The 15146-nt window shown below is 33.5% G+C and overlaps 1 protein-coding gene across 3 annotated transcripts in view; it reads right to left on the bottom strand.

Annotated features, from left to right (window-relative positions):
• Positions 1-15146, bottom strand: part of LOC106881612 (ras-related protein Rab-32) — a 73552-nt gene that overhangs the window by 16603 nt on the left and 41803 nt on the right. For all 3 annotated transcript variants that reach the window (XM_089358693.1, XM_089358695.1, XM_089358694.1), the window contains exons 2-4: positions 6881-7006; positions 4543-4621; positions 779-960 (exon numbers count right to left, since the gene is read on the bottom strand). In XM_089358693.1, the coding sequence (XP_089214819.1) occupies positions 779-960; positions 4543-4621; positions 6881-7006 (387 nt within the window). The remainder of the gene's footprint in view (positions 1-778; positions 961-4542; positions 4622-6880; positions 7007-15146) is intronic.

Raw genomic sequence — 15146 nt, forward strand, 5'->3', positions numbered from 1 at the left:
CAGCTTTCGTCCTAATTTTGGGACTGCCATGTTGGCTTGGCGATAACTATTAATTTCCAGTACCGCTGCCGTAGTCTCCTTTAGAGAGACTTAGAAATATTAATAACTCTATTACATATATATATATATATATATATAATGGGCTTCTTTCAGTTTCTATCTACCAAATCTACTCACAAGATTTTAGTCAGCCTGAGGTGCTATGCAGTGAGATTGAGTCCAGAACCATGTTGCTGGGACGCAAATTACATGTTAATTATGTATATATGTTTGCTTCTTTTTGCACTAGTGTGCATGTTTATACATATTTATGTGGGAGAATTTTAGAGAATTTACACACAAAATGTCTATGTATGAATGTGAATCTTTGATTGTGCTGAAATGAATATGGATACTTAAGGTTTGCATTTTTTGAGTATATTGTTCAGTAATTAAAGTTGTTATTGGCGAAGGTTTGTGGTTTAGTAGTTAGGATATTCAGCTCATGAGTTTGATTCCCCCAGGGCACATTGTATCCTTGAACAAGACACTTTATTTCACATTGCTCCAGTCCACTCAGCTGGTGAAAATGAGTAGAACCTGTATTTCAAAGGGCCAGCCTTGTCCCATTTTTTGTCATCCTGAATTATGTTAAGGATACACGTGTCTGTGGAGTGCTCAGTCACTTGTACATTAATTTCATGAGTAGGTTGTTCCATTGATTGGATCAACTGGAACTCTCATTGTCATTGTCGACATAGTGTTAGAAAAAAAAAAAATTGATGAAATATCGACTTACCTTATTTGCTAGTAATACACATGGTATATTGCTGCCATCAGGTAACTGAACCTTACTGTCTAAGTCATTTTTCCATTTAACCACAGCCTCAAATGTTGGTACTCTTGTTACATCAAACACTACAAATGCTCCAACAGCCTCTTTATAGTACACTCGTGTCATGTTACCAAATCGTTCTTGACCTGCAGTTAATGTTTAGAAAAATCATTACAAATTACAAGCATATTGGAGTGGAAAAAGAAATGTAACTAATAGACTCTTTGATATAAAAACTCATTGATAAATGTCAGATAACTTCATACAGAATATAAATAGAGAAATTATTTTTTAATTTTCTTTTTATTTGAATTAAATTTGTTCTATTTAATGAAACAAGGTTATCTCTGTAAGAACAACTCCTTAAGATTATCATAAAATATTTGGTGGCGTGACATTGTACACTTATTTATTATAGGAGTAAACTGAAACCTATCAGAGTATATAATGTTATTGTTTATATATAGCTAACATCGGATGTAAAATTGGTTTCAAATTTTGGTACAGGAATTTCGGGGCAGGGAGTAAGTCAATTACAGTGACCCCAGTGCTTAATTGCTACTTGTTTTACCAACCTCAAAAGGATGAAGGGCACAGTCAATCTCGGCAGAATTTGAACTCAGAATATAAAAGCAGACAAAATGCTGCTAAGCATTTTGCCTGGTGTGCTAATGACTCTGCCAACTTGCTGTCTTGACATTATATGTAATATTCCTATTAGCAGGATAGTTACCTTCCATAGCAGCATGCATTTTTTGCATGTTCTCCCAGAAAATAATACCTTACCTGTTATATAGAGAATTTGATGGAGCTTTGAATGTGGATATTCCACCAGTATTTCTTGTCAGTTAAAATATAGATACCTTCATGCTTATTGCTTGGTTAAATGCCACATAAAATGTAATGTTTATTGATGTAGATCAGTGGCTCTCAACCATATTTTTCCTATGGACCCCTTTGATTCCTATTTTGCTCTATTGGACCCCTATAGCTATTTGAAGTTTAAAATTCCCATTCATCATCATCATCATCATCATTTAACGTCCGCTTTCCATGCTAGCATGGGTTGGACGATTTGACTGAGGACTGGTGAACCAGATGGCTACACCAGGCTCCAATCTGATTTGGCAGAGTTTCTACAGCTGGATGCCCTTCCTAATGCCAACCACTCCGAGAGTGTAGTGGGTGCTTTTACGTGCCACCGGCATGAAGGCCAGTCAGGCGGTACTGGCAATGGCCACGCTCAAAATGGTGTATTTTACGTGCCACCTGCACAGGAGCCAGTCCAACGGCACTGGCAACAATCTCACTCAAATGTCTTTACAGGTGCCAGGAAGGCGACGCTGGGCACAGGTGCCATCACGATTTCGCTTCGTTCATCCTCTCGCCATTATATTTTTATAATTAAATTTAAAAATTGCTAAAATATTGTGTGTAAAGTAGAAGTATAACCAATTTATTGGGCATAATTTTTAATAATTTGTGTAGACCCCAGTTGAAAACCACTGATGAAGATGGTACTGTCCATAAATATTTCTTGCAGTAACTTCATACTCCATACAAAATTAATATTTTGTTAATCTTATAGGGCAGCTGCTATTGATAAATTTCATCTTTCACATTACTTTGAAAGAACCAATATTCTTTATGTGGCAGTTTAATATCTCTTGCTCTGGTATGACAAGGAGACACTCTTTAAAATGTTATCAAATTTAATTGCTTACCATTAAAGGAATACATCCTCTCTTATCTGTGTTGCAGTGTCAATACAACTCATGAGATAATTAACTACTCATGTGGTATATTTACTCTGATATTCAGAATATTTATCCACCAGAGTTTTGCTTAGATAAATTTGTTGAAAGCTCAGCAGTGTACATGAAATGTCATACTTTGATATATGGAGTATTTTTCGGAGAGAGGCAACTTCTTATATTGTATTTGCGTTTTTAGCCAGGAAGGAAGACAGTACCTACAGCCTTTTTACAGAACCTCTAAGAATCATGAGAGAGAAAGAAGATGATATTCTCAATTCAGAGACTTGACTCAAATTATTGCAACAGGATGAACTCCACTAAAAGTGGTGCTATGTGGTGATGTTGAACCAGGTAACAGATAAAGTTTACCATCATTATCATTAGAGATAGAATTTGCTGATGTTGCTGATAAAGTCAAACTTGTCAGAAATTCTTAGTATCTTTTGTATTTTCATGTGTATAGGCAATTCTAGTATAGGAACAAAGTCTGAAATTTTGTGGGAGGGAGTTAGTTGATTTGATCACGTTGACCTCAGTGCTCAACTGGTACTCATTTTATCAATGCTGAAAGGTTGAAAGGCATAGTTGACCTCAGTGGCATTTGAACTCAGAACATAAAGAACCTGAAGAAATGCATGAAACATTTTGGTGTGCATGTGGCTCTGCTAGTAAGCCAATAATGTGGATGGCTCGAAGCAATCAATCTTGTACGGTAGATGTAATGGATCTCTGCTAGTTTCAATAATGACTACACTGATAAATCAACTGAATTACCTGCTCATTGAATAAATAAATAAATGACTGAATATTCCACAGACATATGTATTCTTAACATAAAAACCAGAATCAGTATGGCACAGATGTTCAAATTACAGGCACAAACCATCTGATGGGCTTCCACACGGTCTCTGCTTATTCCCAGTTTTACTCAACTGTTTGACAATGAAGAAAGGTAACAGCTCACCCAAGCTAAGCCTGCTTTTGCAGAAGATTTGCTTGCATCATCATCATCATCATCATCATCGTCATCGTCATCGTCATCATCATCATTATCATCATCATCATCATCATCATTTAACATCCATTTTCCATGCTGGCATGATTTTGGCAGCTTAACAGAAACCAGCAAGGCCAGAGTCCACAACAAAGTCCATAGTCTGTTTTGGCTTAGTTTCTATAATTGGATGCCCTTCCTAGTGCCAACCCCTATACAGAGTATACTGGGTGCTTTCTACATGGTACCATCATCAGTGCATTTTGCATGGCATTAGCACCCACATCAATGCTTTTTACATGGCACCCTGGTTTTAGGATCTCAACTCTGTTGTGGTATGTGGGTTTTCTTGAGTACAGCGATGCGCCACACATCTTGGTCCTCTGTCATCTCCATATCTTGATCCATATCATGTGATGTCAAGATAAGGAAACACTAACACATATACACTGGCATTCTGTCTGTTACAACAGCCTACTCATGAAATTAATGTGCATGTGACTGACCACTCCACAGACACATGTACTCTTAATAGAGTTCTTAGGGAGATTCTGCATGACACAGAGTGTGACAAGGCTGACCCTTTGAAATACTAGTACTACTCATTTTTGCCAGCTGAGTTGACTGGAGCAATGTGAAATAAAATGTCTTGCTCAAGGACACAACACATTGCTGGTATTGAACTCACAGCCTTATGATCATGAGCCAAATACTCTAATTATTTGGCTGCATGCCTTCATTGCATGTAATTGAAGTGTTGTAATATGTAACTGAATTTTTATAGCATGTGGCTTTTAAGTGTTATGTAACTGAAATTTTATTTCATGTAACCAAAATGCTATGTAACTGAAATGTTGCAGTATGTAACTGATGTGTTGCAGTATGTGTCTGATGTATGATACTTTGAAACAGAAGTATGACAGTGTGTAACTGAAATGGGAGAGAATGAAATTGAAAATAAATAATCTATATTTTACCTGCAATGTCCCATAATTGCAATCGGATAAGTGTGTCAGCATCCCAACTAATGACTTTTAGTGCAAAATCAACACCTATCTGTAGACAATGATTAAGGAAGTGAAATTAAAAGTAAGAAACCTGTACAAAAGGAAATATCAAATTTTAAAATTGCTATTAATCGATAGATTCTGATGATTTGGAATAAGACTATAACATATCCTCCTCTTATTTTGACACGCAAGAAATTTATATACATATAAGTAATGTTTATTGCCACTTCAACATGGCTGTTCTGCAGGAATTGACATTACTATCATTTTACCTCCAGGAGGATGCCTCCTCCAGATGGTTATCCGATGCAATCTGCACTCGATATATATATATATATATATGTTGTGAGCTGGAGTGAACTACTGTTATCTCTAGTGGATGAGAATCCATTACTGAGGATGAGCACAAAGAGCTCAAAACCGTATGGTCTAGTGGTCTCATGGCTGGAAGATGGTAGGAGTTCTCTTCCCTGCTTGCAATATATATCAGGTGCAGACTGCATGGAATAACCAACAGGAAAATGTGTCCTCCTGGAGTTAAAATGGTAGTAACATTGGTTCCTACAGAACAGCCATGTTTTGTGGCAATAAACATCACTTCTCAGTATAGTTATTGCTAATTTGCTTGTTATATATGCATATATATATATATATGTAAAAGGTTGAAGAGGAACACATGAGTAGATATATATGTGGAAAAAAGACAAGGTAGAAAATGCTAAAATACTTTTATAAAAACATTTCAGAACAGGTTTCAATCCTTGAGATCTTTCCAACTGTAAATAAGAATAACAAATTTTGGAAAAATTAAATTTTGGCAAATTTAAATGAAACGTCTTTTTAAAAACATATTTGTATAGTCTTCAAATAACAGGGGCATTTCCCTTGTTTCTGTCTGTCTCTGTTTCTCTTGTTAACTCTTGTGGGTTTGACCTTGAACCCACAACAACCTCAAACCCACAACGACCTCGAACCCACAAGAGTTAACAAGAGAAACAGAGACAGACAGAAACAAGGGAAATGCCGCTGTTATTTGAATACTATACAAATATGTTTTAAAAAGACTTTTCATTTAAATTTGCCAAAATATAATTTTTCCAAAATTTGTTATCCATATTTACAGTTGAAAAGATCTCAAGGATCAAAACAGGTTCTGAAATGTATTTTATAAAAGTATTTTCTACCTTATCTTTTTTTTTTCCACATATATATATATATATATATATATATAAATACACACACACACGCACACATATATATATAAAACCATCATCATCATCACTTTCCATGATGGTATGGATTAGATAATTTGAGAGGAGCTGGCAAGCCAGAGGACAGTATCAAGCTCTGCCATTTGCTTTAGTATGGGTTTTACAGCTGGGAAGCCCTTATCAATACCAACTACATTACAGAGTGCAGTGGGTGCTTTTTACATGGCACCAGCTTCAGCAAGGTCATCAAGTAATTTGCAAGACACTCACCTCCTCATCCAAGGAAGGAGTAGTATTGAGGAGGTGGTTTAGTGTCAGGTGATAAGTTAAAGTATGATGGAGAGATTAAAACAGATCTCAAGCTGTAGTGAACTGACACCCTGTACCTTTTTTTTTTTTTTGTAAGCCTGGTACTTTATTGGTCTCTTTATGCTGAACTGCTGAACTACTAAGTTATGAGAATGTAAACACACACACTAGTTGTCAAGCAGTGGTGGGGGACAAACACAGACACAAAGATACAGACACACACACACACACACACATATACAATAAGCTTTTTACAGTTTCCATCCATCAAATCCACTAACAAATATAAAATTAGTGTACATTTAAACACAAAAGAAGCGACCCTTATATATATATATATATATATGAAATCATTTGATGGGCTTCTTTCAGTTTCCATCCATGAAATCAAATTACAATGCTTTGGTTGGCCCAGGTCTTTCAAAGATAATGCTTTCCTAAGGTGCCACGCAGTGAGACCGAACCCAAAACCACGTTGTTCGAAAGCAAACTTCTTACCACACAGTCATGCCTGCACTTATGCATTTTAAAAATATTAAATTTTGGCATGATGCCTGCAAAGTTAGTGGGAGAGATGAGCCAATTATATTGATCCCAGGGCTCAGCTGGTACATACTTTATCGACGCTGAAAGGAAGAAAGGCAAAGTTGAATCCTTTGCAAAATTTTAACTCAGAATACCAAGGGATAGAAGAAAGCTGCCTAGCATTTTGTCTGATATGTTAACAATTCTGTTAGCATGCTACCTTCAAATAACTAAAAATAATGTGATGATATAAAGGATACAGTAGCTCGGTAATGTTGGGAGAAGAATTGATGGACATAACGTTTGATGATACTTGTTTTTCCAGTTCCTAATTCTCCAATAACAAGAATCTTATATAAGTGTTCTTTCTTTTCAATCCCAGATGTCTGAAAAAAAAAAAAAGAAAAGTAACAAACATGATAAATATTGATAAACAAGGGAATTAAAATTCTTTTTTTTTTATATATAACTAATCTTTTCTAAGCATATATCTATACACATGTGAAGGCACATAGCCTGATGGCTAGGGTGTTTGCACTTATGATTGCAAGATCATGGTTTCAATTCCTGGACCACATGGTGTGTTGTGTTCTCAAGTAAAACACTTCATTTCTCGTTGCTCCAGGCCACTCAGTTGTAAATGAGTCATTCCATTTAGGAGGAGGGGGGAATGTCATGATCTCAGTCATTTATGTATCATTGGCTTGCCTGCCTGCCTAGCCAATGGGGTGGCATTATTTGAAAGCTACAGCACTGCAAAGAAGTGCAGTCTGACCTGCAGTGTACAACAGCATTTGAATGTTTGGTTGATACCATGATACAGATATCTATACACATATAACAGCTACCTTGATGGTATAAGTATGTTTTTGAGGGAAGTTCCCAAATAAGGTTTTCTCCAGCGTCAAAGGATTATTTGTTGTTAGAACTCTTCCGGGTGGGAGTTTTTGTGTTTTAATATTTCACTTGGGTATTGTGTAGAACTTAATACGTGTATTGAATGATACAAATTAGATTATATTCTTTTGAACACAGAATTGCCATTAGAACAGCAGAAATACTGGGTAAATTACCCTTACAAAACAGAAAAAATTGTCAACAACCAGCCATAGGACATGAACCCATATCCCTCAAAGACTCCAGCTGAGTGCTTTACCATTAAGCTAAACTGCCTGCTGACAAATTCATGACTGGCTGTTGACAAATTTTTCCTGTTGTTCTAGTGGCAATTCAGCATTCAAAAAAATATCATCTAATTTGTATTGTTCAATACACATTTTAATGCTTATAAAACAAAACAAATGTTAGTTTGTTTATATTTATGCATATAATTAATATATGTATGTTTCAGAATGAAGTATTAGCTGATTATAGAGCAATAATAAGAAAGAGAGATGAAAAAGTGATGAATGATTATCACATGAACTTCATCATTCATCCCTTTGTCATCTCTCTTTCTTATTACAACTTTATACTCAGCTAACACTTCATTCTGAAACATATGCATATTGAGATCTACACTGGGTTATTAGTCTCACAATACCTAAGAGAAATATTAAAACACATAACAGCTATTTAAAACCAACCAAACAAATAAACAATAAATTCACCAAAACATATAAACAGGAAATCTCAAAATCTTAAAGAAAAACATATGAACATCAACATATCTACATACAGGCTAACATGAGGAATGTAAAGAAAAGTAAGAGGAAGTTATAATAAAACTTTTTTCTGAGAGTACAACTGATAAAAAGCAAATGGTAACAAACAAGGAATTAAAACCCAGACAAACTTAGATGTTGTTAATATACTAACATTCCTCTTTGACTCTGTTTTGTCCATTTGTTTTTATTTGACACAACACCAATTTTTACAGTTAATTGAAGCATTATCATTATATCAATGATGCTGTAAGAAACATTCTTCAAAATTACATTTGTTAAGGTTATTTCTATAGATTTTCTATAGAAATTATAGCCAGCACTATAATTTTTATAGAAAATCTGTACAGATGACCTTAACAAATGATATAATAGCACTGCTAACACAGTAGGACAGAATTTACTTATTTAAAAAAAACGTTTAATTTACTTATTTAAAAAAAAAACGTTTAATATACTTTGCTTAATGAAATACAGTATCCTTACAAGTCACAAAAAGACACTGTTCCAAAAGAAATTTCTTAACTTTTCTTCATTTTAACATGAAGTCTGTCAATGTTTCACCAGGCAAGTAATTTTTGCGCTGAAACCATGATTTGAAACTAGAATGATTGCAGCATGAAAAGCACATATTAGCCATTCAAAGATATTAAAAGACTGTCAACTTCACTTAAACACTTATTATTTGGTGCCATGAGAGTATAGTCATGCAGATATACGAAGCAGCTATTTTGTCATAACTGCAAAGTTTATCTTTTCCCATGTTTGTATTCATTATTCATAGACCAACATAAAAAATAATATGTGCAGTTAATAAAACCCCAAACAACCACAATAGAGAAACATCAATCCTTTGTGATAGTTCTGTCAAATTACAGCAGCTATTTCAGCATTACATAAACAAGGTGTATGTGTGTGTGTGTATATATATATATATATATATATATATATATTCTTTCTTTCTTTTACTTGTTTCAGTCATTTGACTGCAGCCATGCTGCAGCACCGCCTTTAGTCGAATCAAATCGACCCCAGGACTTATTCTTTGTAAGCCTAGTACTTAGTCTATCGATCTCTTTTTGCCGAACTGCTAAGTTACGGGGATGTAAACACACCAGCATCGGTTGTCAAGCGATGTTGGGGGGACAAACACAGATACAAAACATATACACACATACATATATACATATATACGACGGGCTTCTTTCAGTTTCCGTCTACCAAATCCACTCACAAAGCCTTTGGTCGGCCCGAGGCTATAATAGAAGACACTTGCCCAAGGTGTCACGCAGTAGGACTGAACCCAGAACCATGTGGTTGGTAAACAAGCTACTTACCACACACCCACTCCTGCGCCTATATATATATATATATATATATATATATATATATATATATATATATATAAGTAGTGGGGCTCTGAAAGGTGTCTCAGAGAGGAGTAGAGTCCCTGCTTTCCTGAGCTAGTTTTCCACCACATTTCTTAAAAATTGTGGTAGAGGCCTTGATTTCGGGACCACTCATGAGGTTGGGGGTAAGCAAGGGCATGCTCCCCATAGAAAATCCAGTTCCAAAAGAGCCTCGTGATAGCAAAAGAGAATGGGCACCAGCCAGCCCAAAGGTTGGGGTGGGCTGCACCCGCCTACCTTGGTTGCTATGGCATTGAGGTAGATCCAGCCACACCCATTAATGGGGACAAAACTTTGATTTAAAACACTGGATGATGATGATGATATATATATGTATGTATGTATGTATGTATGACCCCACCTCCTTTGGTCATGAATGATTATGGGATTGCACCTAGAAAGTTCCCCTTCAAAAAACAAGCCCTGGCAAGGATGTTTATAGAAGGCCAGCAGTCACTCATGCATACCAGCCTCCCCTCTCCACACCACCGATGTTATCCAAGGGAGAGGCAAAGGCTGACGCAGCTTTGCACCAGTGATGTTGCAGCTCATCTCTACATCTAATTGAACTGGAGCAACATGAAATAAAGTGTCTTGCTCAAGAATGCAACACACAACCTGATCCAGGAATCGAACTAACTGCCTCATGATTGTGTGTCCAATGCTCTAAGTCATACACCTTCACAGATAAATATATATATATGTACATATAAACACACACACACACATATACATACACATGCACACACACACACACATATACAGGGTGTCCCAAAAAGATGTACCTCACTCTTTGACGGATGATTACTAACGTATTGTTTTTTGTGATGTAAGGGCTTACCTCGATGCAACACATCCAAACAAATGGATTGGGAGGAGAGGTAGCATTGAATTTCCTGCACATTCCCCAGACCTCACGCTAATGGATTTTTTTTTTTTATGGGGACATCTCAAAGATAAGGTTTACGCTGCAAAACCAGTGACAATTGATGATTTGAAAAATGAAATTCAAATACAATGTCTTGCAATTCCAAATGAAATGTTTGGCAATGTTGTTAAATCCATTGTTGGACATTATCAGCTTTGTTTGGAAAATGAAGGAAGGCAGTTTGAACATTTGCGAACAGGCAGGAATGAGAGAGAACATTAAATAATTCTAAATGACAATAAATAATCGTTTCTACAACAATTTATTTTCCTGAATTTAATTTAACTTTTTAGGATTGTATGTATATCAATAAACATCTACTTGAAAACAAAATGCATGAGTACAGGAAGTCAAAGAGTGAGTACATCTTTTTGGGACACCCTGTATACACACATACACACACACACACACACACACACACACACACACACACACATATATAGTGGCACTCTGTTGGTTACAATGACAAGGTTTCCAGTTGATCTGATCAATGGAACAGCCTGCTGGTGAAATTAACGTGCAAGTGGCTGAGCACTCCACAGACACGTGTACCCTTAAGGTAGTTCTCAGGGACATTCAGCATGACACACTGCGTGACAAGGCTGGCCCCTTTGAAATACAGGTACAACAGAAACAGGAAGAAAGAGTGAGAGAAAGTTGTGGTGAAAGAGTACAGCAGGGTTCGCCACCATCCCTGCTCGAGCCTCATCTAGCTTCATTTACAAATTATGCAACATCAAAATAAGGAGAAACAACCACACACACACACATTATATATCATGGGCTTCTTTCAGTTTCCATCTATGAAATCCACTCACAAGGTTTTGATTGGTCTCATAGTCACTTTGATTACACAGCGACACCTGCACTTATTACCTCCATCTTAGCAAAGGCAGAGGTATTGTTTTCAGTTGTGTTTGTTTGTTTGTCCATGGACAAGATATCTCAAGAACCACTGGATGGATATGGATGAAACTTTCAGAGATGTTTATCCTAGTGACTGGCACAAACTGATCGATCTGGCATCAGACAAGGATTCTGGATTATTTTTCCTTTTTTTTTACTTAATTTTTGAGAGTGGTCTGGTTCATTATTAGTATTCTCATTTGTGAGAGCAGTCGAGTTTATTTCAGATATTCTCATTTAAAAAATCATCTCTGGTTAATCATTGAGAGGACGTTGGTGTTGCCTTGGCGGAAGTTTGCACTCTCTGAGTGCTCTTGCATTAATATTACTGTTGGTTTCTAATTTTGGCATAAGGCCAGCAATTTCAGGGAGAGGATAAATTGATTACATTGACCCCAATGCTTAAATGGTACTTATTTCGTTGCCTGCAAAAGGTTGCAAAGCAAAATCAGCCTCAGCAGAATTTGAACTCAGAACATAAAGACTGACAAAATGCTGCTAAACATTTTGCCTGGCATGCTAATGATTCTGCCAGCTTGCTGACTTATATATCAATATTAATACTTTTTTACTCTTTTACTTGTTTCAGTCATTTGACTGCGGCCATGCTGGAGCACTGCCTTTATTCGAGAAAATCGAGCCCAGAACTTATTCTTTATAAGCCTAGTATTTATTCTATCGGTCTCTTTTTACCGAACCGCTAAGTTACAGGGACGTAAACACACCAGCATCGGTTGTCAAGCGATGGTGGGGGGACAAACACAGACACACAAACACACACACACACACACACACACACACACACATATATATATATATATATATATATATATATATTAATATTATTAGGGACAAAATCCAAAATTACAGGTAAAAAACTCAATTAAAATCAATTTATAAAAAATTGAAATTAAATTGAGCCTTATAGATAAAGTATATATAAAATATATATAGTTTTAGGGAAAATAACCAATTTTCAAGAACTCATCGATGAAAATCCACTATCACATATAGAAAAATTAATAATTAAAAGCACAATAAATGAGTATAATATAAAGTAAAGTAAATATCATAAGATAAATATAATAAAAAGATTATACGTGTTTCATAACCAATTTTCAAATAGAAAAGAAATTTAAATCGATTAAAATCAATTAAAATCAATTGAAATTATCGAAAATAAGTTCTATTCAAAAATATAGCTACTCGTCAGATCGTAAGTAGAACAATAATTAGATATATATCTCAACCAACAATAAGTACCAAATGAATTAATATGAAATACTTATTATATAAAGATAGAAAAATTATTTAAAAATATCATAATATCAAAATAATAACCATTCAATAATCATCCCTTCATCCATAATAATAACATGTATATTATATACAAAAAACATCTTACCTAAATTATCATTGTTTTAAATTATCATTGTTTTAAATACAAGTTGAACGAAGTTTAAGTTTAAAATAATAATGAAGATAAAATTAGTACATATTTAACCGGTGTAATAGTTAAAGCTATACTATTTAAAGCTAAAGACGTTTATTTAATTATGATTAAAGATCAATTGAATAATAGAAAAATACAAGATTATTTATTTCTACAAACGTAATAATAAAAAATATGAATGAAAAAATTATGAATGGAAAAAATTATGAAAGAAAAAATTAGGAAAGAAAAAAATTATTAAGAATAAAAGGTTAAACTTTATATATATATACAAAGTTTTGATTTAAAAAAAAACTTTAACGATATTATAAACTATAAAGATTAATAATTAATCAAATAATATTAATCAAAAATAATCGAAAATATATCAACACTATTCCAATCGAAGTTCTAATATTATGTTGAAATGAAACTATAACTTCTAAATAATATAGTGTTAAATAAGTTTATCTATTAAAATAATCTATAAAGAACCAAATGAATAGTATAAAAACAAGAATACATATTATTTTCAAATAGTAGAAAATCTTTAGCAAAGTGAAAACTACTTATCCAAATTTTTCCGTAATTCAAACGGAAAAATTTGGATAAGTACTGTTTTCACTTTGCTAAAGATTTTCTACTATTTGAAAATAATATGTATTCTTGTTTTTATACTATTCATTTGGTTCTTTATAGATTATTTTAATAGATAACTTATTTAACACTATATTATTTAGAAGTTATAGTTTCATTTCAACATAATATTAGAACTTCGATTGGAATAGTGTTGATATATTTTCGATTATTTTTGATTAATATTATTTGATTAATTATTAATCTTTATAGTTTATAATATCGTTAAAGTTTTTTTTTAAATCAAAACTTTGTATATATATATAAAGTTTAACCTTTTATTCTTAATCATTTTTTCTTTCCTAATTTTTTCTTTCATAATTTTTTCCATTCATAATTTTTTCATTCATATTTTTTATTATTACGTTTGTAGAAATAAATAATCTTGTATTTTTCTATTATTCAATTGATCTTTAATCATAATTAAATAAACGTCTTTAGCTTTAAATAGTATAGCTTTAACTATTACACCGGTTAAATATGTACTAATTTTATCTTCATTATTATTTTAAACTTAAACTTCGTTCAACTTGTATTTAAAACAATGATAATTTAAAACAATGATAATTTAGGTAAGATGTTTTTTGTATATAATATACATGTTATTATTATGGATGAAGGGATGATTATTGAATGGTTATTATTTTGATATTATGATATTTTTAAATAATTTTTCTATCTTTATATAATAAGTATTTCATATTAATTCATTTGGTACTTATTGTTGGTTGAGATATATATCTAATTATTGTTCTACTTACGATCTGACGAGTAGCTATATTTTTGAATAGAACTTATTTTCGATAATTTCAATTGATTTTAATTGATTTTAATTGATTTTAATCGATTTAAATTTCTTTTCTATTTGAAAATTGGTTATGAAACACGTGTAATCTTTTTATTATATTTATCTTATGATATTTACTTTACTTTATATTATACTCATTTATTGTGCTCTTAATTATTAATTTTTCTATATGTGATAGTGGATTTTCATCGATGAGTTCTTGAAAATTGGTTATTTTCCCTAAAACTATATATATATATATATATATATATATATATATATATACTACGGGCTTCTTTCAGTTTCCGTCTATCAAATCCACTCAGTCCGAGGCTATAGTAGAAGACACTTGCCCAAGTTGCCATGCAGTGGGACTGAACCCAGAACCATGTGGTTGGTAAGCAAGCTACTTACCACACAGCCACTCCTGTGCCTAATATTAATATTAATATTTCATTATTATTTTCAGATGGACTTCTAATTTTATTAATATCAATTCAGAGCAGTGTAATCCAGAGGTAAATCCTATGTTAGCATGGTAAGGATATCCATTTAGATTTCAGGAACAAAAATAAAAAGAAAAGAAAAGAAAGAATAACGAAATCCCAACAACAAAAACAAACTAGAGTACAAGATCATTAATTTTACATTATAAACAAAGAATCAAAAAGTTCAATGCTTCAGTCTAAGGTCTTTCGTCAAGTAAAGAAAAACAGAGAAGAAAGAAGTGAATGCTTGATGGTGCCTCAACATTGGTTAAGGTA

The sequence above is a fragment of the Octopus bimaculoides genome, chromosome 10 (assembly GCF_046866305.1).
Source record: "Octopus bimaculoides isolate indiv1 chromosome 10, ASM4686630v1, whole genome shotgun sequence".
In the NCBI taxonomy this organism is placed as follows: Eukaryota; Metazoa; Mollusca; class Cephalopoda; order Octopoda; family Octopodidae; genus Octopus; species Octopus bimaculoides.